Genomic DNA, 27,593 nt, shown 5'->3' on the forward strand with positions numbered 1-27,593 from the left:
CTCTAGTGTTAACAAATTTTATTTATTTACTATTGATAAGAGCAACCCAATAATTAAGCTAAATTCATTTCTAATTTGAAAAGGTGCTCTCTATCCAATACAGGATCCTAAGAACTGGTGAACAAGTCTATATGTTCTTCTCATCGCCTGATAGGGTTTGACAATACTCCCTCTGTCTTTAAAAGCTGAAGATTTTTTTTTCATTTTACATGTCTTCATTAAAGCTTTCATCTCATTTGGTCACCAGCTCTTCATCTCATTTGGTCATCCCATATTTCTTAGGGATGCAAAGAATGCACAGTAACACAAACAAAGACAAACCTTGGTTTTGTATAGAGGGAAGTTTATTTTTATCTTTCTTTAGTTCTCTTCCTAATGACGCCTAGCATTTCCCTGGCAGCACACTGAGCTAATTTTTTGAGGGATAGCTTACCAAGATTTCTAGTCTCCTTTGGGGGCTATAATTGTTAGCTAGAAGTTACTCATGCTAACAAAGTGGTTTGGACTTTCTGCCTCTTATTTATTTATTTATTTTTTGGCTGCATTAGGTCTTCGTTGCTGTGCGCAGGCTTTCTCCAGTTGCGGCGAGCGGGGGTTACTCTTCATTGCGGTGCGTGGGCTTCTCATTGTGGTGGCTTCTCCTGTTGCGGAGCACCGGCTCTAGGTGCGCAGACTCAGTAGTTGTGGCTCGTGGGCTCTAGAGTGCAGGCTCAAAAGTTGTGGTGCATGGGCTTAGTTGCTCCATGGCATGTGGGATCTTCCCAGACCAGGGCTCGAACCCGTGTCCCCTGCATTGGCAAGCGGGTTCTTAACCACTGCACCACCAGGGAAGTCCCCTGGACTTTCTGCCTCTTTTAAATGTAATACTATGCACACTGAAGCTCATCTTCTAGTTTTCATTCCCCACACACAGCCAAGATATTTCGGAAGTATAATCTTGAACAATTTGGGAACCTAAGTACTTGAAAGAGCTTAATGTCATGAGAAAACCTGAATATGTCACTTTTGTAAAACATTTATTAAAACGTCAAATAAAATGAGTGTCACTACTTAAACCCTTCCACCTAGAAGAACTTATCAAGATGGTTTCTGGAGGTAAAGTCATGAGAAACCAGCACAGTACAATGGAAAAAAAACAAAACAAAACAAAGGAGGAGGTAGCAAAAGCTCAAGTCTACTCTTTATTCCCCCTTAGATGTGTAAGAATCTTGGGCAAGTCACTGCACTTATTTGAGCCTCAGTTATTTCACCTATAAAAAGCTGAGATAATTAGTATACCATACACAGTTTAATACTCTCAGTAGAAACTGGAATAGCACCCTGACAAGAAACTCATTAATATTCTTACAACAAAATGAATAAATATTTACTTGAAATAGAACAACCACCAAAAAAGGTTATAAACAGCCTCATTAGCTGAAGTCAGGTTTGTGCCTACCTTACAAAAAATCTTTCAGCTTTCAGAACTTTGGGGTTTTAGAACGGCAGAGAAGAGACTGTGGACCTACACAGAAGTGTTTACTGTCAGAAAGTCAGTTTGCTAATGCACAACAAAACATTTTCTCCCTTTCCAAGACTAAAGTTTTTAAATAGCCTTTGGCCTGACTTTAACAAAAAGTCTTTTAAAACTAAACAGTGTCAGGACTTCCCTGCTGGCCCAGTGGTTAAGACTCTACGCTCCCAATGCAGGAGGCCTGGGTTCGATCCCTTGTCAGGGAACTAGATCCCGCAAGCTGCAACGAAGATCCCACATGCCGCAGCTAAGACCCAGCACAGCCAAATAAATAAATATTTTTTAAAAAAACCTAGGGCTTCCCTGGTGCAGTGGTTGGGAGTCTGCCTGCCGATGCAGGGGACACGGGTTTCGTGCCCCAGTCCAGGAAGATCCCACATGCCGTGGAGCGGCTGGGCCCGTGAGCCATGGCCGCTGAGCCAGCCCGTCCAGAGCCTGTGCTCCACAACGGGAGAGGCCACAACAGTGAGAGGTCCGCGTACCGCAAAAAAAAAAAAACAAAACTAAACAATGTCCACTGGTAACAACTCTGTCCACACACAACTGTCAATGATTTGTCATTTGTGACTTCTCCTTATATAAACTAACCCATCGCCTTGGCCCCAGTAAATGATATGAATGATACCAAGTTATCTCAATCTTTAATTTACATTTTTCAATTTTCTAATATAGATTTTATTTCCTCCACCTCCAAACCCTTCTACGGACAGAACCACATATCTACACTAGTCCCTTACTGTAATGACCATGCCACTTAAAACATGAAGTGATATACTTTCACTAAGAGTTACAGTTTATCCTTGAATTCTTTCTCAATTCTTGGGTAGATAGGTTTAATCTCATCAAATTTACTGATATGATCAAGAAAAGCCTAGGCAGCTAGGAAAAAAATGTATTGGAAAGACTAAATAAATATTACCATTTCTGGGATAACTCTAGGGACTTCTGTACATTTTTCCGTGCTTTCTATGCATTAAAAAAGATTAATTCGTGCCCTAATTTTTTTTTAAAGTTAAGCATTTATCATCATTTGACCAGAAGCTTTAAACTGCTTGGGAAGTGGGAAAAACAGAAGTGGAAATTCTCTAACATCTTCATCCCTGAATGGATCTTTCACATCATAATCAAGCAGTCTTACAATTTTCTAGTTGCCTTTCCATTTTTAACATGTCTTCTTAAAAAAGCAAAAACAAACATAAACTCTTACCATCAGTTGAGCAAAGAGCTTAACTAATTCATCTTTTCTTCTTTCACCTAATTTCTAGGCAGCACGTGTGACTAACCACCATCACTTTGTGGGCTTCTTTGGTCTTGATTGAAAATGTTTAAAAATTTTTTTTAAAGATGCTTTTCTCCTCTCCACAACCTCTGAGACTATGCCAAGTGACCATCTGTTTTGCACAGTCCTTTTGATCCCTTGCTTTCTAATAAAATGGCTTTTAAGTCTTTAAACTTCTGGTGGGTTGTTTTTTAAAATCTTTCCACTTTTCCTACTGTACATACTTGATTGCAGCTCAATTTCTTAAAAATGAATCCCCATATGATAGATTTTATTCCTGCTCTCCCTGAAGAATGTTGAGCTTAATCAAGATTATGATTACTATTAAATAGTGTTGACCTACAGAAAAGTTTATCAATTCTTGTTTGTTCCTCAAAGCAAAATCCAGGTTATTTCTTTGCTTTATGGGATCTAAAACTGCCAACTGTGTGAAGTAGTTTATCTTACTCAAAACCACATCTTCACATTTGCTGTCAATAAAGTATTTAACTAATCTATGTATAAGTAAATAAACCCCACATTATTATTATCTGGCCTAATTCTGCAGCTTCTCCAATCTCCTTTAACAGTTTCAACTCAGCCACATTATTGTGATTAGGGCTGTGACATTCTTATTTAAGTAAGGATTTCGATCCTTATAAAAATTTAATCCCTTGCAACCTGTATCATTCCTATGAAGTGCAGAGCCTAGCAGCACCATATTTCAACAATTAGTTTCCTTCCATCAAGTATCTGAGATGTGAATTAAACCACTGTATCATTATTTTGCCTACCAAGAAAGGAGAAGGGAAAAAAATTATATGAGGATGACAGAAATGGCACTCATCATGTTTATGTAACACTTTAAAACAAATCTAATGCTTCAGATCACAAATTCAGGTAAAATATATTATAGACTTGTTGTTGGAAGAAAATGTCACTGTTATATTACCTACTCCAATGTAATCTTGTTAAAACTGAATTTCTTTCTTATAGGAAGGCTCCATAAGAAAAAGAATATTACCAGACACTGTCCTACATTCCCCTCTTTGCCAGGTAGTGTTATGGAACTCATGTGAAATCCACACTGCCAGGATTTCTAGCTCTGTTAGGACTGGAAGGGCCTACTAATACAAACCACAGAAACACTACTACTAAAAAAGCAATTATCACTAGCAAAGTAAGCAACATTAAAGCATTTTTACTAATAAAGCAAACAACTTGGTCAGTTAAACTGAAACCCTTTTAACCACTAGAGGAAAAAAACAACACACACTTGAATTAACAGACACTGGTTTTAAAGTTCATAATATCGGTATATGTTATTGTACCACTTGAGTGTATGTGGTGAGGAAGTATGACTTCAAGTCTGATATACAGCAAATCCTGACAAAGAAAAGCAATGTGAAATCTGCCCAGAGGCTCACCTAACATTACAACCATATCTGCCTAAAAGTTAACAGATTTTTCTTAGCATCGACCCCAAGTTCATTGAGAACCTTTATTCTAAAATTTTATATCAAAATAGCACATTTTTTCAGAATGGCAAATAGGTCTCCTTGTGCACTGCAACTGCACAAGATGATGATATAAATAACTAAAAATAGAGTGTACAGGTATCCTGCACCTCTCAGCTACCTCAAATAGCATACAATATAACAAATGTGCTGAGAGCTTGATGTCCGTAAGCTGCATTCTACACAACCCAAGGACAGAAATAAGACATCTCTCATATGTTAGGTAGGAATTTTAGCTTGGAGCCAATTACCAAAACGGCCTAAGGGATTTCTGTTTCCTATCAGCTTAAAGTAAAGAAAAAGGGAAGAGGCAACAGGAAAAATAATGAAGTAGTAAAGAGCAAGCAAGGAAACTATAAGAAAATTTACAAAACACAAGTCAAACAAGAGAGCATCTAGACATCATAAGACATCTTCATCCTCAGGCTAATGAATTAGGTACTAAGACTTCCAGAACATAGCTAGCTATGCATTGAAAGGAAGTTGAAATACCACAAACCTTAAAATTCAATTTTTAGGCTGGGAGCAAAGTGTACAGTCCCTGAAAACTTATTTTTAATGAGCTACCCCAAACAAAGTTGCTGAGGTCTCACTAGAAGAGGGAAGGTCATGATAATGGGCTTTTCCCGCTGAGGAAGGAGAAAACTCAGAGGCCTAACTCACCCATTACTCTAGGCACCCAAGGGCCAATCAACAGAAGAGTAAATCCCACTCCTCAGGGAACTGGCTACAAGGCCTCCAGTTCTACCCTTGGTGTCTTCCAGACATGACTGCAGTTTTCACCATGATTAACTTCCAGGAATGCCAGCCAGGGAAGCAGCCAAGAAAAAAGAACATTTTTCCGCCTCACTGTCAGCTAGACCCTTTGGAACAACTGCAGACAGTGCCTCTATCTCTCTTCTGGGCAGAAGAGTATTCAGCACCCTCAGGGAAGTGCCTAACAAACCAGTAACACACTACCACCACAATTCTCAAAGATGTCTACTCTGACCACCTTATTTAAAGCTGCAACCTAGGGCTTCCCTGGTGGCGCAGTGGTTGAGAGTCCGCCTGCCAATGCAGGGGACACGGGTTTGTGCCCTGGTCCAGGAAGATCCCACATGTCGCAGAGCGGCTGGGCCCGTGAGCCATGGCCGCTGAGCCTGCACGTCCACAAAAAAAAAAAAAAAAAAAGCTGCAACCTTCCTACCTCCCCCACCTATCCTTCCTCCATACTCCTAATCTCCCTTACTCTGTTCTATTTTTTCCCACATTATTTATCACTCTCTTTACACTATATAATTATTTATTATCCTTATTTATATTTCCTTTTGTTAAAAGACAAGATCCATGGGGTTGGGATTTTTTGGTCTATTTTGTTCACTGATAGATCCTAAGCAGCTAGGACAGGACCTCACATATAGCAGGAATCCAATAAATATTTATGGAACGAAGGAAGTAAATAAGAAAAACTAAAAAGACCTCTTGGAGGTCAACAATACCCAGAGGGCCCAACCATGCCTATATTCCTCTAACAGAATCAGTCTGGTTCCTGTGACTGACCTACATTGCTTCTGTCTGCCATGTACTACCTCTCCCCTTCCCCTCAAGTCTTCCATCAGCTAGGATATATGGAACCACAGTACTGCTGAAGGTACTAAAGGGCACAAATGCTTGTCCTTGAGTCTGAAGGATTTCTAAAGGCTTTCACAGTCTGTGCCTTGTTCCTAGGTTATTCAGTTTGGGATAAAATGTGTTAAATGCAAGTTACCTTAACATAAAAGAAGGTCTGAAAAAAAAAATCACAAGAAGTTTCTGTTTTCAAAAATCAAATTCCAATTCAATTCAGCAAGCATTACACATAAAGTTATATTCAAAGCACTGGGGTGGAAGCCATGGGAAACAGGAGACTCAGGTCTCTTAGGAGTTTAGAATAAGGTAGGGAAAAAAATATATTCATATATGATTAAAGTCAAGGTGTGATACAGTGCTATAACAGAGATCCCAGCAAAGAGTTAAAGAGATACAGAGGAATACAAAATCAATTCTGGAGATACAGGCGGGTGGGAAGACGAAAGTTAAGAAAGTCTTCAGGAGGGAGATGAAATTTTTTGGTAGGTTAAAGGAAGGGTCAGATTTAAAGCTGAATGCCTTGGAGCAGGGAAGGGCATTCCAACAAAAAAGAAAAGAAAAAAACTAAGGTGTTGAGACTGAAAAATGCAGGGTAAGTGGAAGGAATGGCTGGAAAAAGAGAAAGAAATAAGACTGAAGGCCAGGGTTGGTCAGATCATAGAGGATCTTGAGTGCTGGCCTATATAGGCAGTAAGGAGTCCTTAAAAGTTTTCAGCAAGAAGTGAAATAATCAGAACTGTGTTTTTAAAAGTCTACACTGGGGGCTTCCCTGGTGGCGCAGTGGTTGAGAGTCTGCCTGCCAATGCAGGGGACACGGGTTCAAGCCCTGGTCTGGGAAGATCCCACATGCCGCGGAGCAACAAGGTCCGTGAGCCACAACTACTGAGCCTGTGCATCTGGATCCTGTACTCCACAACAAGAAAGGCCGCGACAGTGAGAGGCCTGTGCACCGTGATGAAGAGTGGCCCCCACTCACCACAACTAGAGAAAGCCCTCGCACAGAAACGAAGATCCAACACAGCCAAAAATAAATTAATTAATTAATTAATTAAAAGTCTACACTGGGATTCCTTGCTACATATTCTTCTAGAAATAAATTCTTTCCTTTCAAAGCACTTCAGCTCATAATCATACATTCATTAAATGATTGCTAGTTTCCTCAACTAGATGTGTAAGTCCAGAAAGGACAGAGATGATGTCTAGCCTGGCACATAAGTGCTCAATAAATACAGGCATACCTTGGGGATATTACAGGTTCGGTTCCAGACCACCACAATAAAGCAAATATCACAGTAAAGCAAGTCACACAAATTTTTTGGTTTCCCAGTGTATGTAAAAGTTATGTTTATTATATACTGTAGTCTATTAAGTGTGCAATAGCATTATGTCTTAAAAAATAATGTACATACCTTAATTTTAAAATGCTAACCATCATCTGAGCCTTCAGCAAGTCACAGTAGTAACATCAAAGATCACTGATCACAGATCACCTTAACAAATATAATAATAATGAAAAAGTTTAAAATACTGTAAGAATTAGAGAAATATTGTGACACAGAGACATGAAGTGAACAAATGTTGCTGGAAAAATGGTGCCAATAGACTTGCTCGACACAGGCTTCCCACAAACCTTTAATTTGTAAAATACGCAGTATCCGCGAAGCACAGTAAGACAAGGGATGTCTGTATTCACTAAATAAATAAATAAAAACTATAATAATATTGCAGTAGTATGTAGTATGTAATACAGAAAGAAGCATTAACCATGAGGTTACTACAATAATATACAGATGAAGGCCTGAACTAGGTCAGGTGAAAAGGTGAAGCTAAATGATAAAGTATCTAGAATGATTCAAACTTGGTGAATGATCAGATGAGGTGGTAAGGAAGAAAAAAAGAACCAAATATGAACCCAAAGTCTTGTGCCACGGCAACTGGAAGAACTGTAATGCTTAGGGGAGAAAAGGGTAAGCAAGTTTCAGAAATGATGGACTGGAGGTACATTCAAAAGCAAATACCAAGTAGAAAAACAATTTCCCCCTTCCCACTATACCTTTCAGATTCATAGACCCCATGAGCCTCACAATTCCAATTTCTCTATAGTTCCATTTCTGATACCATTCTTGCTGAGTTTCACACCAAACCTCAGAATTTGTAACTGAAGTTTACAACGGACATTCTTGAACATTCACTTCTGCTCACATGAATAAAAGTTCATCTTAACCAAACCCAAAGTGCTTACCTAGGAATGTTACTAGGAACACTCTGATAACATACCAAAAGCCCTCTGGCTTTACTCTGTACATAGAACAGAGCAGACACTGCTGCCTTACTCTATAAATACTGAACTGCAGCCTAAGAAACTACAGGTACCAACATGCAATGTTGTATCAGCATGCAGTGCAGTACCAGCAGGCAACGTGGCCTAACTGCCAGACCTGGATTTCAATCGTGGTGTGGTTTGATTTCCAAGGGTTGCATGGCACTGGTCACTTTCCAATTCAAAACCCTTCACTTGACACTTAAAAAAAAAAAAAATCTGTCTACAAAAGCCACTTATATTTCTAATACAAATCTTTAAAAAATCTCATGCAAGTGGAACACTTCTCAAAATAACCTTTAGATTACCTGAAAATTAGTAATGTGCTACAGATGGCTGGAATAAAGCAAAACACTCCCAGGACATTTTATGAGTCCAAAATAAACAATAGTTCCTCCCACTGAATTTTTCTATTACAGACAGATGGATGTTTTAAGTACAAATTTAAGAAGAGTGAATGCTTCTTCCAATGTTCAAAGGTAGATTAAACATGTGATTTTGCCATGTTAAACACATTCCCCAAAAAGAAAGACTAAAAGACCAACATCTTCTTAACATTCAATAAACAGCTGCTATTGGAAGTTCCAAATCCAAAAACTAACTGGAAAATACTGATAAAAATCCTAACTTGGGGAATTAACAACTAGGTTATACAATTTTATTCCTTTAAACTGCTTGAAAGCAAAGATTTTCTAACATCACAGTTAATCCTTGAACAACATGGGTTTGAACTGTAATTTAGGTCCACTTATATCTGGATTTTTTTCAATAAATACGTACTACAGTACTACACAACCTGCAGTTGGTTGGAACCCTGGATACTGGAAGGCCAACTGTAAAGTTATATGAGGATTTTTTACTTCCCTGGGGGAGGGGGGGTGCCCCAACTGCTGTGTTGTTCATGGGTCAACTGTACTACCAATTTCAAAGTTCCTAAAGTCACCCATCAACTTTAATTTGCTCAGTCCCTTTTAGGGGGTATTTCAGAGATCCCCCTTGTTGCTCAAACTGCCAGATTTTGCATTTTTTTTTTTTTTTTTTTTTTTTTTTTTGCGGTATGCGGGCCTCTCACTGTTGTGGCCTCTCCCACTGAGGAGCACAGGCTCCGGACACGCAGGCTCAGTGGCCATGGCTCACGGGCCTAGCCGCTCCACGGCATATGGGATCTTTCCGGACCGGGGCACGAACCCGTGTCCCCTGCATCAGCAGGCGGACTCTCAACCACTGCGCCACCAGGGAAGTCCCAGATTTTGCATTTTGATCATTAAAAATAACACTTTTATTTTGTAAACAAAACAGTGGGCAACTCTTATTCAATCCCAAGAAGTTAATTCAAAGTAGGTTTTCCACTAACTGGACAAAAATGGAAAAATGCCCAACCCACCTCCAAAATCAGTCCCTTGGCTCAAGATTTCAGATATAAGAGATTTAAAGATCTTAGATTACTGACTGAATACACAAAATTACTTCTTAACGATATCAGGCAAATCCTTTCAGGTTTGATTTCTTTCTCCCAAGCTGAGGTTCTTTTTGTACAGCTTTCTGATCCCCACTCCTACGGCTTGAGAAGGCTAGAAAAAGGTATATTTGACAAACTGGTGAACCTGCAGAATGAAGGTACAAGACTCTCCAAAAGAAGATAACTTCATTTAAAAAAAAGGCACAGCATAAACTTTATAAACATATCAAAGAGAAGTGAGAGTCAAGCCCCCAGGAACTAAGGCTGCACTTATTTGCCCTTCTGAATACTGACACAATAATAAAAAACTGCCCACTTATGTCAACCATCAATCATTTTTGTCCCATTCTTTCATCATAATCTTGATAGCATAAAATTCAACACTATATGGAGCCTTTAGAGATGATCATGTCTAATATGCTCACTTTACAGATAAGGAAAATGAAAACATAGGAGTGACTAGCACAAGTCACGGCTAGTCAGAGGCAAAACAGTGATCAGGATCTGGGCTTTATGACTCGCAATTCTGTGCTTTTTCCTCTATGCTTTGAAAAGCTATATTAGCAAATAAACATTTTACACTATTAAATCAGAAAATAACTAACTGTAACTAAGCCACACAAAAATAAAATTCATCCATCTAAAGAGAACAAAGGGTTAGAATAGGAAGTACCCCAATTCAAACAGAAAGAAGGAGCATTTGTTCATACAGTACAGGGCTTTCTTAAGGGCACAACCTCGCACATATTTTCTGAGCCATTTTATTAATTACCACCTGCTCGGACTTGTGTCCTGTGCTCCATCAAATGCAACTCCTTAAGAGAATGCCACACTGACTCTTGTGGCAAAGGTCTGAAAAGTGGTAACTTCTGGCATAGATAACTTGATGGTACAAAAGGAACCCACAAACGTGGTGCCAACAATCAAGAGGAGAGGACTGGGGGCTTCCCTGGGCACAGTGGTTAAGAGTCTGCCTGCCTATGCAGGGGACACGGGTTTGAGCCCTGGTCCAGGAGGATCCCACATGCCGCGGGGCAACTAAGCCTGTGCGCCACAACTACTGAGCCTGCGCTCTAGAGCCCGGGAGCCACAACTGCTGAGCCCGCGTGCTGCGACTACCGAAGCCCGCATGCCTAGAGCCCGTGCTCCGCAATGAGAAGCCCCGCACGGCAACAAAGACCCAACTCAACCAAAAATAAATAAATAAATAAATTAATTTTAAAAAAAAAATGAAGAAGAGAGGACTGAAGTTGAAGAGGGTGGAGATTTTGCTGGGAGCAAGTAATCCTGAAAATGGGATAAGAATAAAAATCCAAGGGAGCAACGCTGGCCTGACACTAATGACCAGAGAGCACAATAAAAAGAAGGCAGTTTCAGAGCTTGCCTGGCATCAGACAGCTCTCACCTGCAAAAGAAAGAAAGAAAAAATTCTCACAGAGACAAGAGAAAGATCGCAGGTTTGGTCCTGAGTGATGGATTAGATATGACCTAATAGGTATTTGCCATCTCTTATTTCTGGGACTCTGATCCAAGAACAAACAGCAAGAGAACCATGAAAAATCAGCCCTGTTGGATCTGGAGTTCTGCCTTGACAAGATATAAAGCTCATTCATAGATCTGACTGTGCTCATGAGACTGCAGTTCAACTCCTGCTGCTAGAGCAAGGGGAGGGGGAAGGAAGATAGAAAGGGGTGAGTGGGAAGGAGGTGGAAGATCTGGGTTGTGACTATAATAGCTACAGTAATTAGAGTGTTTCCAGGCTGCTAGGGAAGTCTTCAGAGCAGAGAATGTGGATGGGAGATGGGGGAGGGGGAAAAACATGAGGAAGCAAACTACTGAGAATGCTAGGAAAATACATGGTGGTTTGTGAACAGTTTAAAACAAATAGCTGCGATGGCTTCATATGGGGAAATAAAGAAGTTTATATTTTTTCCCAGAAGTGAATATTATACAAATGACTGCTAGGCTCCTACTTAAAGCTAGGTTGCAAACTAGGTTTAAACAGATTCTTGCAAATGTCCCTGTCTCTGTAGTGGTCCACTGGCCCTGGCCTCAGTCACACTGTTTGCCTCCCTTTTCCCTAAATCAATCAAAAAACTCTATCTATCTATCCATCCAGACAGCCAGCCATCTACCTAAATCTCTGTCTCAATCTCTCTGACAGATCAGAGCCTTCACTTCACTTGGAAAAGGGATTTCTCAATTCCAAAACATTTAAAGTCACTTCTTTGCTGTCAATCAACTGTTAATTAATACACTGTGAATTCAATTAGATTGTGTGTATGTGTGTGCCTGCGTGTGTTTCAAGCACACAGCTTGTCAGCCCAACACAGAAAATCACTGGAGGACACTAAAGAAGTCACAAAATAAACACCAAGTTGCTTGTTTATAAATTTTAGGCTCTACGCCACTGCCTACTATAGTGGCATGATCATGTGAAAGAAAAATAAAATGATATTAACAGAAGATGATGATAACCTAGAAGGAAAATCTGGGAATTTGCAGAAAACCTCAAAATAGAAAGTCCTCCTCCAAGTTACAGGAAATGCTATACTTGTTTTTAAGATAAACATTTAGTTGAGATACTTCCTTAGCATGATTTGGCCCTCTGATGATGACTTGATTCTAACAGTGATGTTAATCTCAAAGCCAGAAAAAAAAGAGTTATACAGGTGCTGGGAGAAACTAAAAATGGAATAAAAGGAACAACAGAAGAGGTGCAAACTTCATGTGGAGAATGACATTCATAAAATAAAAACACATGTGAAAGTCTTGAGTAAGATATGTCAGGTAGACTTAACACAAAAAGTCAATTACATCCTTTGCACCTGGGTATCCTCCCAGCAGCTAAATCCTTTTCACTACCCTAAAAACAAAGAATTTTCTCCTTCCCTATCCCCCTAATAAACAAGTGCTAGAAACACTGAATTACTATTATTCCCTTCCCATTCACAGGGCATAAAGCCAGAACTCACAGAAATATAATAGGGCCGTCTAGGACCATGTCTAAGGCAAGCTACTCAGTAATTTAAAAGAAACACAGAGAAAAGGAAGAATCTCTTTTCTCTATTCCATTATTATCTCACTAACAAACCAGTATCAGGCATTAAGAAACGTGAAACAAAGAAGAATTTCACACATATGAACTGAACCTAAACCACAGAAGACCAAGTATTTTCTTGTCACTGTGGCATGTGATTCTTTAACCACCTGCTCAATAATCCCTCTGCAACTGCACAGCTGCTGCCAATTCCACATGCCCAGCTAGGCAGGTGCTTTGGTGAATTACCTGTTCCTTAGTGAAAACAGTCCTTCACTGACACTTAGTGGGCCCTGAACCTGCCAATCAGCATCGCCTCTCTTCGTTTTGTCTGTCATAGCCAACTTTTATGAGATATCACGAAGGCATATTTAGTACACTACGTGATTTTGTATTTTGCAGGGTTGTTGTTGTTGTTGTTTTTTAAAGGAATCTGATATTTAAAAATCAGGCAGAAGAGAGAATTCAGCTGCTTAAAAGAAAATTTGCCGCACAACATAAGGCTGCCTCATCTCAGAGTGGCCCCATCTGTCTGGCAGTATTCCCATCCATGACCAGTTTCCACAAGGGAAATAACAATTGCTTAGCTACCTATGGAGCAGGAGAAAGTGGCACTAGAAGGTTCTATAGTACCTGGCAGTGATGAGAGAGAAAACAGAGTGTGAACTTCTAGAGACCACACATCATTCCTGTACTTATTAAGTCTCCACGGCTGAGCCCAGGCAGTCAAATAAGTAAGGAGTGGCACTTCCACTTGACAGAGCAATCAGTAAACCCCTCAACAAATTATCCTGCTCCAGTCATTTAGTTGCTATATGTTAATTGCAGCATAATTACTACCAGGAGCCAAAATTATGCTTCCATATCCTCGCACAAAATAAGCAATAATCTGTCCAGCTATCTAGACCTCTCACAAGGAAACATTTTCTAACAAGAAGCTGGGGGAAAAATATCCAAAGTGCTCTCTGAAATATGGTCACAGTCAGAAGACTTATAAGACTCCTTGTGGCAAGGGCCCAATTCTGAAACCACTAAATCTAATCAGGGCAAATTTAATCTGAGGCTTCTGCCTTCACTGTCACCTGACAGGATTAAGAAATGAATGCCAACAGCCCAAGAGCAAAAAGCTTTGGACTCAGTTTAGCTGAGACTTCACTCAGAGACCTAGGACATATAGTTGGAAACAGTCTAAAGACAGACAACACCTCTAGTAAGACCTTAAGACAGTTCGGTCATCAAGAAACATAAAGGTCAGAACAACCTGTTCCCTCCTAACAAAGCCCAACACCTAAGTGGCAAGCCATCATTTTTAAGAAACTCATTGAAAGAGAAAAGGGAGGCAACGTGGTCAGACTTAGGGCCTCAGAAAGACCTTTACCACAACCAAAGGCTAAAGTTCCTCTTCAACAACACTCTATAGGAAATGGTTGGCTATTGTGTACAGTGTATATTGTATACAACTGTCCTCCCACAATGAGCTTGATTTCTAATCTCTGTTCAAAGAAAAGTTTTCTTTAATGTCCTAAAGGAAAACCTCATTTCTAGCCCCCAATAATTCTTTACCCAACTAATAGTACCTAAATGCTATTTGGGCACTTCTATGAGGTAAATGCAAGGGCAGGGCTCCTTCTAGCTCGTTCTCATCCTTCTCTCATTAGTAACTCCCAAGATCTCAAATGATTTTTTTTTTTTATGTTCATCTCTTTGGCAAACTTCTCCCTAACACAGAAGCACACATGGATTTTCTACACAATGAACAAGTCACCTCCTTTCATCTGAATTAAAATGAAGATAAAAAGGAAAGTTGTTTCATTTCCCCAGCCCTTGCCCAGATAGGCAAATTCTGTGGCTTTTTTGTCGTGCAATTATTCTGACCAGGAAGTCACCATTAAAAAGGTACTTGGTCCTTGAGTCCCTATCTTAACCCTGCACAGGTTTTTAGTGGTATTCCTAAACGAGTAAACAAAAATCTTTGTGTGTGTCCCATCTCTATAAAAAGGATTAAATATGCTGGCTCAAACAAGAGTAAAACCCTCCCCTTGGAGTCTTCTTCCTTAAAAGTCTGACACAAACATCAGGGTTGGGCCTCCCAGCCACTCTTCCTCCTCAACTTAGTACAGGCTAGCCAAAGAGGCAGGCACAACATGGCTGGCATTCCCTATTCTTCTGAAAAATGTGTGCCAATGAGCTCTGCATTGTTCCTCACTCAAAAAGAAGAGCCTTTCTGTCTGGCCTCCTCCAATGGCAAGCCCCAGTCTGGAAAAGGAAGAAAATGGCACTGAGGAGCCTGGGAGATGGAGCATATCCAAAGCTCTCAGACAAGACTTGAACCTATGACCTTCACTGTGTACACAATAGGCGGGTGAGAGGGACCGGTTTATCTCTGCAGCAGCAGTTCTCAGCCCTGGGGTAGCAGTCCCGATAAAATGACACGACTATTGTGTGTGGCAGCAGAACAGTCATCTCCTCACAACAGCCTAAACCAGCACTCCCTCCCCCAAGACAAAGCAGCAGGGGTGAAATTAACTCAAGGCTGCAGAGCAAAGCCTCATACAGAAAAGAGAGGCCTGTAGGGGATTGAGGACTCTCCTGAACCCCTAGGGCTCTGGACACATGGCTGGAAACAGACAGGCTTTCTTCCCCATTTTTCCCACTCTCATTTAGATTGGAAGCTGTTTCTTAGAGAATTTAATCATCTGTGATTTGTTCAGAAATATTCCCCCTGAAGGGCTCTGATCTCTCCACCCTGTGTGAGCCTAATTCCTAGAACCTGAAATGACTGTTTGCTGCTGCCCGTTTCACAAACACACATTAATTGGTCAGATGTGTCTCCTCCTCCTCAACCCCAGAGGGAGGAAGGAGAATCTGAGCAAAGCACAGAGATGATCCAACCGTAATTACACATAAAGGGAAAAGAGGGCAGCATGGGTTTTCCAAACAGGACAGGGTCACAAACCCTCCCGGGGGTACTAGGATAGCAGTTAAGGCCAGGCCCAGGAATCCCTCCATCTTGAAGAAAAGGACAGGAGTAAATGTGACCTGAAGACTGGAAGGAGTACACACCCACAATCTACTTACTGCACATTCCCGGCCACCTTGCTCCCCCCTCCTGGGCTGCGCACACGTCCTGCTCCCAGACCCTCGCCCTGAACCCCCCTAACTCCCTGACTAGCTCCAGTCGCCCTGGGCCCCCTCAAGATACCCAGACTCGCCTTTGAAACTCTCTGGCCTGTCCCCACAACCTGGCCAGACCCTAATCCCCTCTGGGGCACCCCTACCCTCAGCCGGAACCGGCCCTGGCCGCGCTTTGAACTTCACCCCGCGCCCCTCGACGCCCCCTCCCCCACCCGCGCAACGACACCCCCACCACCCGCGCCATACACACCTTCCCCCTCGCTCCGCCCCGGCCTCGCAACCCCCACTTCCTCTGTCAGGCGCCGCTACCCCTGGCCCCCTCGGCGCCGCCGCCTCTTTCCTCCCCCAACCCCGGCTCCACACAAAGCTCCGGACTCACCGCGCGGCCGGTCCCGGGAGCCGCCACCTCCGCCCGCCCGGGCCCCGGGCCGTCGAGCCGCCGCAGCTACGGGGCCCAGGCCGCCATCCGTTCCCGCGGCCCCTCCCCCCCACCCCACCCCGCCTCGTCCCCGGCTCTCCGCCCCCTCCTCGCGCCGCTCCGCCCCGCCCGCCGGTGCCGCTGTGTCCGGGGCCGCGGGTCCCTCCGCCGCCGCCACCGCCGCCGCCACCGCGATCCGGGACAACCAGGGCCGCCCGCAAGACCCGGACACTGGACTACCGGGCCCTCGGATCCGGATCCCGGGCTGGTGTGCCGTCTGGAGCGGTAGAGCGCAGGGGAAACCCGGAATCTGGATGGACGAACCAAATCCTGGGTCTCGGAACGCGCGGTCACACGGAGCCCGGATTAGAGACTCGGGGCCCGGATTAGAGACTCGGAGCTCTGGGAATGCTGGAAAACCCGGCGAGCCGGTTAAAACAGAGATAAACTCGAAGAAACCTGGATTGGAGAGCTCGAACCTAACGCTCTCTCCTCGTGGAAAGAACTCTCGCTGGACCAGACTTCCTCGCAGAGAGGTCTCTGGGGAAGTATCATACCTTAAATGCGGAAGACATCAATTCTGTAGGTGTCCAACCGTGGGGAGAGGAAAGGGTCACAAGGGGTCGGAACGTGAACATCCACAAAGAACAGAAGAGCAAGCACAGCTCATCGTGTTTCACCCATTTTATCCCTTGGTTCAGCAAAGTATCAATCCCCTAATTTTTTATCCTTTGTTCTCCAATTTCTTTTGTAGGATTACCACTAGTTTTCCTCCTAAAAGTACCTATTTCTAATCCTTCTAATATAACTTTTCACCTCACCACCCCATATCACCAAATCTTGTTGCCTTTTATTATCTAAAAGTCCTACGGTTCTTTTCCAACCCACCATTCCAACTATTGTAACTTTTATCTTATCTGCTATTCATCTGATTGCCCAGCACTCTATCTAGTAGGCATCCTGTCCTTGTTTAAGTGAACCCTCCCACTCACCTCTCACTCATGAAACTTATCATACTTTTCACCACCTCTTCCCTAAAACGTCCATCCCCTTCCCTTGCGAAAAGAAATTTATCTTAATTCTCAAGTCTTAGCCTCAATTATGTCCTTGACCATCTTAGCTCTGCAGGGTTTTTTTGGCTGCGCAGCATGTGTGATCTTAGTTTCCTGACCAGGGATCAAACCTGTGCCCCCTGCAGTGGAAGTGCAGAGTCCTAACCACTGAACCGCCAGGGAATTCCCAGCTCTGCAGTTTTTATCTTTCCTTTCCCTTACCCTGAGGCATCCTTCAACAGTGCCATTCAAGAGAGTATGTGACTTGGGGATACAGCCAGGTCATAAAATCCCTTTATATCTCCAAATACACATGCAAAAGGTGTGTGTGTGCGTGTGTGTGTGTGTGTGTGTGTGTGTGTGTGTGTCAGGGGGTGATGGCTAAAGATGAACACTAAGCCTATCTGGCCTAGGAAAAATAATCTCCCCTTGATCCACCCATATTCAGCTTGTTCTAGGACCGTACAAGAACAAAACTGACCCCAGGTGACAGAAGACCTCTAATCTGTACTGGACGATGTTACAAGCGAGGATTCAGCTACTTGCAGGTAGACAAAGAGAAGGGTTTAGAGACTTAGGTATGAATTAAAGGTTAACACTTGAGTAGTCATCTTCTACTGAAGAGCATGACTCTACCACTGAAAAAGACTGGACTGCAAAAATGGGGAACAAAGCAAACATTCCTACAGTGAACTTCAATTTTTAGACAGAAATTTTTCAAGCCTAGAAGAACCATTAAAAATTTTCAAGCAATTGATGTCCTATACAGTAAAAGAATCTTAAGCTTTGACTTCTTATTCCTCTAGACCAGGGTTTGGCAAAATATGGCCCACAGGTCAAATCAGGTGCAGTGCCTGTTTTGGTATGTCCCATGAACTAAGAAGAAGAATGGCTTTTACATTTTTGGATGGCTGAAAAATAATCAAAAGAAGACTATTTTGTGATGTGAAAATTATATTAATATATTAATTCAAATTTCAGTGTCCATAAAAAAATTTTACTGGCTCATAGCCATGCTCATTCACCTACGTATTATCTATGGATTCATTTCACTTGCACTGCAACAGCAGAGTTAAATAGTTGTAACAGGGACCATATGGCCTGGAAAGCCTAAAATAGTTGCTGTCTGGCCCTTTACAGAAAAAGTGTGCTGACCCCTGCTCTGAACAAGCAGTGTCTGATAGAACTTTTTGCAATGATGGAAATATTCTATTCTTGAGCTGTCCAATTCAGAAGTCACTAGTTATATGTAGTTATGTGAACACCTGAAATATGGTACTGTGACTGAAGAACTGAATCTTAATTTCACTTAATTTAAATAATCACATGTGTCTAGTGGCTACTATATTAGACAGCACAGCTCTAGACGCTCCTCAAATCTCATATATTGACATTTTTGACCCCTTGTCCCAACATCTCACTCCCTTCCTGTGACACATCTACACATTTTCAGTTGCCCTCTCTGCCCCACCTTATCTACCTGACCTCAAGTCAGGGTACAATATTTACTAGGTTTTCTTTCTAGACTCTTCATTGTCACAACAGAAATCTAATCAGTTTACCAGGTTTCACCGCATGAATTAACCCACATTATGTGCACACACATAAATGGACACAAATTTACACAAGTTTCTTTGTGTCAGAGGATGGCACTGTGGCTATGTTCTTTCTTCTCTGCATGAGAGAATTAGAAAGCCCTCCACATGCTAGATTCCTTGATGCTGCTGGAGCCTGTGATATGGATCACCTCCCTCCAAACACATTCACAGAAGCTGAGAACAGCAGATGTGCACTTGCTATTTGAATCTCAAGGAAAAAAAATCCTTCATCACAGGACTTTCTTTCCTGCCCTCCGAGGCCTAATAAACTGAAGTTAGCTGATTTCTCTAGTTTAATAGATGCTTGCTTTTTTACTGGCCTTGTCTAACTGGGCAAGAGAACAACCCCAATACTGTCTCTATCTTGGCTAGGAGCTCTAGTAAAAGCGTTAAAAAAAAAAAAAAAACTTACCAAACGAAATGAAATCCACATAAATGGACTTCAGTAGAGACAGTAGTTAAAATGGAAAGAGATTAGGGTTATAACTCATAAAAAGCCATAACTTTGTAATTATTTGTAAAATCAATCTTTATAGTCAATTTTTTATACCTACTCCCTAGGAAAAAACGGGTTTCTGTAAACTTCCAGCTTAAAAAGAAAAAAAGGGACACCTAGTTTTCTTTCTCCAGATTAGCTATAGCAAGCAAACACCACCCCACCCCACACCCCACCCCTACTCCATTCCAAACATCTATCTGCAAGGCCAAAGCCTCCTAAAAATCCTGGCAGAGAAAGACTCCAGTTTTATATATATCCTACTTTGAGCTTATATAATTGAGACTGTGTCCTGCCTAGAAAAACAAAAACGCTGAATCCTTTAGCCACTATACAAATTGAGAGCCAATGAACCCAACTATCCAAAGGAGGGTACAGATATTTAGGCTGTAGAAGTAAACCAGCTCAGAAATGTGGACCTTCCCTCAGGCCAAGCTGTCCCAGAGTTACAGGGTCAGTGCAAAGTGCTGTAAAGTACTGAAAGGCTACTCCTGGGCGAGTTTGTACTCGGGCTGCTAAGATTTTCCACTAGGCTTTAAATTATGCTATTCATCACTGAGCAACTGACGGCCATCTACCCCCAAGTCTCTCCCACACTTCCTCCCGGGTGTCTCCACAAATAAAAGAGAGACCTTATACCACCACCACGTGAACTGAAGAGAGTCTTTCACAGTCTAACCATGAAAAGGAGAAGTTTCCAAGTTACTCTGCCTTTACTCATGTGGCTCCAGCTGCATATTTTGGTTGCTGAGGTGGGTTTCCCATAAACTTGTAAAGTTCTCGTAAACTTTCTTATCACGGCACACAAAATGGTTGCATAACCTGAACTCTTGCATCTCCTGATGTTTTTCTTTAGGCATGCACACACAATCTATCCAGGTGGAAAAATCAATCCATACTCCTCTGTGTTCAGGCTGTCTGTCGTGCAAATAAAAAGGCAGAAGGATAAACTTTTTTTTTTTTTTTTTTTGCTCCTTAGGTTCTTCACCTCCTATCTTTCAATTTTATTTTGGTATTAAGAAAACCAGACAATTCCAGCACAGAATTCAAATTGCTACTGCTTGGTAAACTATTAACTGCATAGTGAACCCAGTGTGGCTTCATTAATAGTACTAGGGTCTGCAGAAAGCCAGAGAGAGACTTTTTTCCCCCCTAAAGAACTGCCATTGGCGTCCTTTCCAACTTTCTCTACAGAAGTTGAACAGAAAAAAAAAAAAAAAAAGAATACAACATGCCTTCATCACTAGAACAAGAATTGGGTGGATTTTGCCTGGGAATCCAGAGTGATCAGGCCCCCACAAAACCAATGCCCGGAGCTCTGCAACAAGCAGGGTTCACAGTTGAGTGAGCATCAATGCATAATGAGTGGAGGCATTTCAATGCAAATAAATGCTGAATATGAAGGATTAAAGAAAGGGGAAATTAATCTTTTTCATAACACAGGGCACTTTTTTCTCTCCCTTGCGCTCTCTTTTTTAAGTCATGCACACAACTGCTGGAGGGAATCCAACTTCCCCAGTGTGGTAGTGCTGCTTTATAAAAAGCAGAACGTACACATTTAAGACCGTGAATTTCCTGAGGATGCCAGCAACTGAGATTCTGACAGCTCTTCTGAACAGCCTCAGAAAAAAAGTGCTTCACTAAGTGGGACCAGAATGACTAGTAAAAATCTCATTTCAAACCAACCTCCTATTTTTCCAAAGCTCATAGCTTCTTGGGGTATGGATGGCTTAAAGGGTTTGGTTTCAGCATTTGGGGATATTTGGATGCATTTACTGAAAGGATTTTATTTTTGTTTGTTTCTAATTCTCCATCCAAGTGATACTTTTGCAATACCAACAAAATAAACAGGGCGGTTTCATGCTGCTTTAGCAGGTGGCTCTATCTCATCCCAGTCTGATCCTCTTATGTCCTAATGTCTCAAACCAAAGAACAAAGTGGCAGCACCTCTTCAGGTTATCCGCCCACCCCACCCCCCACCAAAATCGGCCAGCGAAGGTTACTCAGCTGAATACTATTCACTTGAAGAGATGTTGGACTAGAGCAGCAAAGTTGATTAAAAACCTCTCTGTCCAATCACACGTTTCTATTAAACACAATTCCTCAAACATCCTAATACTCTACCAGGTTATCACTTTGAAAAAAAAAAAAACTTTAAAATTCAAGTGGTCCCTTAAAATACTGTTAACCTAGGTTAAGAATTTTCCTAACTAAAACAAATCCAAGCCTCAGAGAGGAAAATAATTTCCAACTTGTTCCTTTTTCTTCTGTATCATTCTGAGAAAAATGTCAAAGATCTAGAATTTTTAAAATAAGTCTTTATAAATAATGTATCCAAAGATTTTTACCCACTACATAAAGTAAGAATCCCACTCTTTAAGAAAAATATACAGATTTTGATGAGTTTAAATTCTGAGAGGTTCAAGCCTGATGCCAAGCCTTTAGATGTCTACTGCTTCAATTCCAAAGGACCAGTGGATAGCAATTTTAGTACACAAAACTCCACTATGCTGTATAGTTCCTTTTTTCCTGGGTCAGACAGCTTTATTCTGCTTCATTAACCCCTTCTTTGCTCCTTGATGGATCTTGGAATCCAGTTTCCCTGTAAGGGAGAAAAAGAAGCCTCATTATTTATTTTTTATATTTGCAATGCAAATCTTTCATGGCCTCCCAGGTCTTCTGGTTACTGTGCTTCTGTCACATTCAATTATCTTGCTTCAGGACTCAGACACTTTCAAACTTCAGAGTTTCATTCTGTAAGAATGAGGAAGCAATGGGAACACTGTATAGGGACACACAAATGTACGTACGTACACAGACAAAATGAGTATTCACCTAAAAATCTAAGAAGTTAATATTTCTAATTTTGTAGTTACTAGAAAAGAAACATTGCATTTTCCAGAGTGCCTGATGCTAAGGCAAGTTTTTAAAGAATACACACATAATGATAAAGGAAGACATTTCACACAGTGGGAAACCCATTCCTCTGACCTGTTAACTGGCTGAGCATAATGCATGTACCTCCCTCACAGTGAGAAAAGCAGTTCAACTCACTCCTTTGCTGCCTCAGACTTAATAGGGGGAGTGACCTGAAACAGTGGAGTAGAATCCACATGAATGCTTTACTGACAAAGGGCCCCTATCACCAGTTAAGAAGGGCAAAGGTCATAGGCTGTATGACTCGCCTAAGTGTTAAAGTTAGAAAACAAGCAACCTTCCTGTCCCAGGTGACCCTAATGAGAGGTACTTCACGGATGTGGTCTCCGACCTCTGACTTCTCAGATCTACCAGGATAAAGTTGGGTTCAGTGGTAGCTGCCGCCTTAGGAAATATCCATCTCATGAAGAAAAACTAACAGAGTTCCTGTCTGCCTGGCCTGAGAACAGAGCTTGCAGGTTGCTTTCTCCCACAAAAAGTCTTATTTAAGTCAATAGAGATGCTGATGCTGGAAACAGAAATAGTTTAGTTCAGCCTTGGCACTAAATAAACAAACAAACAAAAACAAAACAACTGGGTGTACTACAGGCCTATACCCACAACCACTGCCCCTTGTATGTTGTCATTTTCATTTGTTGCAGTAATCAGGTATAAGAGAGAAAGCACTGGACACAAAGCCAGGAAACCCAGGTTCCAGTTCTCCTTTGTCTGATATCAACTAGATGAGTGACTTGGGGCAAGTCATTAGATCTCTCTGGACTTCAATATTCTCATTTGTCCAACTAAGGTAAGAATACATGTCCGGACTACTGCACAAGGAGAGTGTGAAAAAAATTACTTCAATCTAACACGTTTCCCTGTTTTCTTAATTTTTTTCTTCTTCCTCATCTTTCCAGGGCGACATCTGCCTCTGGAATAACATTACTTCCTTCTCTGGGCTTCCTTAGAAACCATCACTAAGTGATATCCTAAATGATGTCCACAACAGTCACAATGATGTTGACTTTAATTTGGGCTTTAGAGCACAGAGGTCTCCTAGAGATTTAGGAGTTCTTTCATCCCCCAGGCTGTCTTGCTGAAAATCCAAACATGTGCCAGCAACCTGGCAAAGGGCCCTGTTACGAGGCAAGTTTGCCGTTGTATCCCTAAGGCTACCAAATGGCAGGTGCTCAATAAATGAATTAAACAAAGAAAAGCAGACACCACAAATTTCAAAACCTTTACTTTATAGGGACTACTAAGTAACCAAAAATAGCAGATATCAGATAAACATAAAAGAGTACTCATTGTAAAGCTGGTGGTACCCAGAGGTACAGAGAAGTATTGCGTCTCATTAAGCTTTTTAGGACAAGCTAGGACACAATTTAGAATTCCATCTAGGACCACAGACTTCTAGTTCTCTGTACTGAATAAGTTAGAAGACCCAGGTCCCAGTTTTGGTCCTAAGACTACCTATCTGTATAACCTTGAGGAAGTCACCTAGTTACTCTTGTCCTCAACTTTTTCAATGCTATGAGGAAACATGGACTACACAGTACTGAAGGCCCTTTGCAGCTCTGTGATACTCTGCCCTAAAAATGAAATGTAAATTGGAATACTTTGTTTCTGAGGCAATGTGATAAAGTGAGAAGAGCTGGAAACCTAGAGGTAGAAAGACCTGAGCAAAATATAATTTCTGTAAACCTGTTCACTCAGCTATAAAATGAAAGGAAGAAAAAATTCCTACTAACTTACAAAGTTGTTGAGAGGATTATAGTTAATGCTAAGTGTTTTTCTATATACTAAGCACTGTACCAAGTATTTTACATATACTGAATCATTTAATCAAATAATTAATTGAAATAATATAGATCAAAGGGACTTCTCTGGTGACACAGTGGTTAAGAATCCACCTGCCGGGCTTCCCTGGTGGCGCAGTGGTTGAGAGTCCGCCTGCCGATGCAGGGGACACCGGTTTGTGCCCGGCTCCGGGAAGATCCCACATGCCGTGGAGCAGCTGGGCCCGTGAGCCACGGCCGCTGAGCCTGCACGTCCGGAGCCTGTGCTCCGCAATGGGAGAGGCCACGACAGTGAGAGGCCCGCGTACCGGAAAAAAAAAAAAAAAAAAAAAGAATCCACCTGCCAATGCAGGGGACATGGGTTCGAGCCCTGGTCCAGGAAGATCCCACATGCTGCGGAGCTACTAAACCCGTGCGCCACAACTACTGAGCCTGTGCTCTAGAGCCCAATAGCCACAACTACTAAGCCCACGTGCCACAACTACTGAGCCCGTGCACCTAGAGCCCGTGCTCCACAGCAAGAGAAGCCACCACAATGAGAAGCCTGCACACCACAACGAAGAGTAGCCCCCACTCGCCACAACTAGAGAAAGCCTGTGCACAGCAATGAAGACCCAACGCAGACAAAAATAAATAAATAAATAAAATTTATTTAAAAATATATACATTAAAGTGCTTCATGAGTTCAAAGTTCTCTGAAAAATTAACGGTAGTCGTGTTATTTATGCTAAGGCTTGGGAGTTGTGTTTCTTAGTTATGGTCTCAGTTTTACTTTTACTTTACCATATTTACCAGATAACTCTAGGCAAGACTTTTAACTATATTTATTTCAGGCTCCCCAAAGCTTTACTGGATAAGAATATTCCAAATATAATTTTCATAAAACTCCAGTCTGACTGTGAAAGCCCTCACATGAGACCAGCTCAGGTAAGATCAACCCATTGGAGCAGAGCACTCAATGGTAGGCAAATTAATCTCTGGCTTCAATGATGATGTCATAAAATGGAAAACTGATGGGAGGAAGGAGATACAGAGGACGAAGGATTTCCAGGGTACTCCCAGGGATTCAGAAAGTCTTTCATCCCCTAGACTAACCTAAGAAAACCATACATGTGCCAGCAATCTGTGAGCTCCTTACAACTAAAAACTTCTTTGCATCCCTAATATCTACCATAGTGACTGCCAATAGTAGCAGTTGGTTTAGCTGGGCAATGAAGGCCAGGGACTGGGGCTCCTTGCATGAAGAAGCAGTTATTGTGGATGCCCTCTGAACTCTGAGTTCTAGTTTAGCCTGTTTTTTTAAGACTTGGGATCTGGACAGTTAACTACAGTAATATACAGTATACTCTCTTAAAAGCAGAGAGATAATGCTTAGTTTCTGTATTTCCCCAATATTTTTACATTTAGTACATACAGCATTTCAGTGTTAAACCACATCCTCAATCATGGTGCCTAAAAGAAAATCAAATGCATGTGCAGCAGATGGAGGAGAAGTTAAAAGGGAAAAAACTATTTGCCATCAATCGATATAACTCTCATAGGGATTTTCACATGCTTTGCATAAGATATAAGGCAGAATTTGCATGAGTTTATAAAGCATGTAGTTCATTTAAAGTAAAAAAATTACCTTCATCTCTTTGAGCATTCAACCTACATATCCTACAATACTTAACTTTTTTGCATTTCTTAATTTGAGCAGACACACAGCCAAGTGATTTCATATTGCACATTGTTTTCTGAATTATTTCAACTTCAAGAAGCGCAATTATCCTCAGGTCAAGCAAGCTCAAGTTTACATGTCCAAAAACATAAAAAAAAATATGCCTTTAATTTAAAGCAAATATATACACGTGATACAACATGTAAATGAGTTATATTGTAGACAGTTATTTGCAAGTCAGAAGTTTGGAACTTAGAATAAATTTCCCATAGAACTAATCTATGAAAAGTGGCTAGGGGCTTCCCTGGTGGCGCAGTGGATAAGAATCTGCCTGCCAATGCAGGGGACATGGGTTCAGGCCCTGGTCTGAGAAAATTCCACATGCCGCGGAGCAACTAAGCCCGTGTGCCACAACTACTGAGCCTACACTCTAGAGCCTGCGAGCCACAACTACTGAGTCTGCGTACCACAACTACTGGAGCCCATGCTCTACAACAAGAGAAGCCACCGCAATGAGAAGCCCGTGCACTGCAACGAAGAGTAGCCCCTGCTCACTGCAACTAGAGAAAGCCCGCACACAGCAACAAAGACCCAATGCAGCCAAAAATAAATAAATAAATTAATTAATTAAAAATTAAAAAAACCAAAAGAAAAGTGGTCAGGTTCCTAAGCCATCCCACAAGAAAAAAATATTTAAGGCACAGAGCTGTAACTGAAGTAGAGTATTAATATTATTAATACCATGGAACTTAACCACTTCATGTAACAATATTCTAGAAGAAAATGTGAAGCATTCCAAATTAAGAGCCAAGTATAGGAACTCCCTTGTGGTGCAGTGGTTAAGAATCACCTGCCAATGCAGGGGACACGGGTGTGATCCCTGGTCTGGGAAGATCCCACATGTCGTGGAGCAACTGAGTCCGTGCACCACAACTACTGTGCCTGTGCTCTAAAGCCCATGAGCCACAACTACTGAGCCCACGTGCTGCAACTACTGAAGCCCGTACGCCTAGAGCCTGTGCTCCGCAACAAGAGAAGCCACCGCAATGAGAAACCTACACACCGCAACAAAGACTAGTCCCCACTTGCTCCAAGTAGAGAAAGCCTGCGTGCAGCAACGGAGACCCAACACAGCCCTAAATAAATAAATTTATTTAAAAAAAAAAAAAGAGCCAAGTATGTATTTTTCCCTATGGAAGTGGGATTAAAGAATTTTCCAACTGTAAACTACTGGAGGTGGTCCCTATGGCTTAAGGGAAGGAAGTTCTGGCAGAGTGTAAGGTTTTTAAAGACAGTAAGGATGAATGAAGGACAAAGGAATGAAGAGTTACAGGGAATAGAAACTTCACACCAGACTAAATCCTCAGGTCGGCTGGCTCCCTCTCAATATAAGTTTTTTTCTGAGACACAGAGATCGGTCAACCTATTCTTTCTCCACTGCCCCCAACCCCCACCACCACCAACCCCTAACTTTACCTGTTGTTTCTGACCCATGTTTCACCTTGTCTGGTCTACCATGGAAGAAGCTGCAGTCTCACAATTTCTCTCCAGCCCTGCTGTCCCTAAAACAAGCACACAGCCCATTTTCGCTTTTTAAAGCTTTTAACCAACAGAAGGAACGGGGAAACGCTTTCTCTTAAGACCATCACCCTCCCCACCTCCTATTAAACCTTGTGGAGAAAAATGAAGGTCATATGTGTGCTGCAGGTGGGTCTCTGGGAGGAGAAAGTACTGAAGTAAAACGTTTCAGAGAAATATATAAACTCTGTTTACACAAAACATTTTCTCACAGGATTTTAAG

The 27,593-nt window shown here is 41.7% G+C and overlaps 2 protein-coding genes across 7 annotated transcripts in view; both read right to left on the reverse strand.

Moving 5' to 3' along the window:
• The window catches only part of ZNF609 (zinc finger protein 609), a 234,117-nt gene extending 217,352 nt beyond the window's left edge, over positions 1-16,765 (reverse strand). For 4 of the 6 annotated variants that reach the window (XM_079914866.1, XM_079914865.1, XM_079914864.1 and 1 more), the window contains exons 1-2: positions 16,233-16,765; positions 7,309-7,389 (exon numbers count right to left, since the gene is read on the reverse strand). The gene's annotated coding sequence lies outside the window, so the exon portion shown is untranslated. The remainder of the gene's footprint in view (positions 1-7,308; positions 7,390-16,232) is intronic. The other 2 variants (XM_079914867.1, XM_079914863.1) reach the window with 1 other exon arrangement.
• Positions 16,766-21,375: 4,610 nt separating this feature from the next.
• TRIP4 (thyroid hormone receptor interactor 4) overlaps positions 21,376-27,593 on the reverse strand; it is a 68,745-nt gene continuing 62,527 nt past the window's right edge. Inside the window, exon 13 of the mRNA XM_079910385.1 lies at positions 21,376-22,019. Within this exon, the coding sequence (XP_079766511.1) occupies positions 21,952-22,019 (68 nt within the window). The 3' untranslated portion in view covers positions 21,376-21,951. The remainder of the gene's footprint in view (positions 22,020-27,593) is intronic.

This window comes from Stenella coeruleoalba (genome assembly GCF_951394435.1).
Source record: "Stenella coeruleoalba genome assembly, chromosome: 2".
Lineage (NCBI taxonomy): Eukaryota > Metazoa > Chordata > Mammalia > Artiodactyla > Delphinidae > Stenella > Stenella coeruleoalba.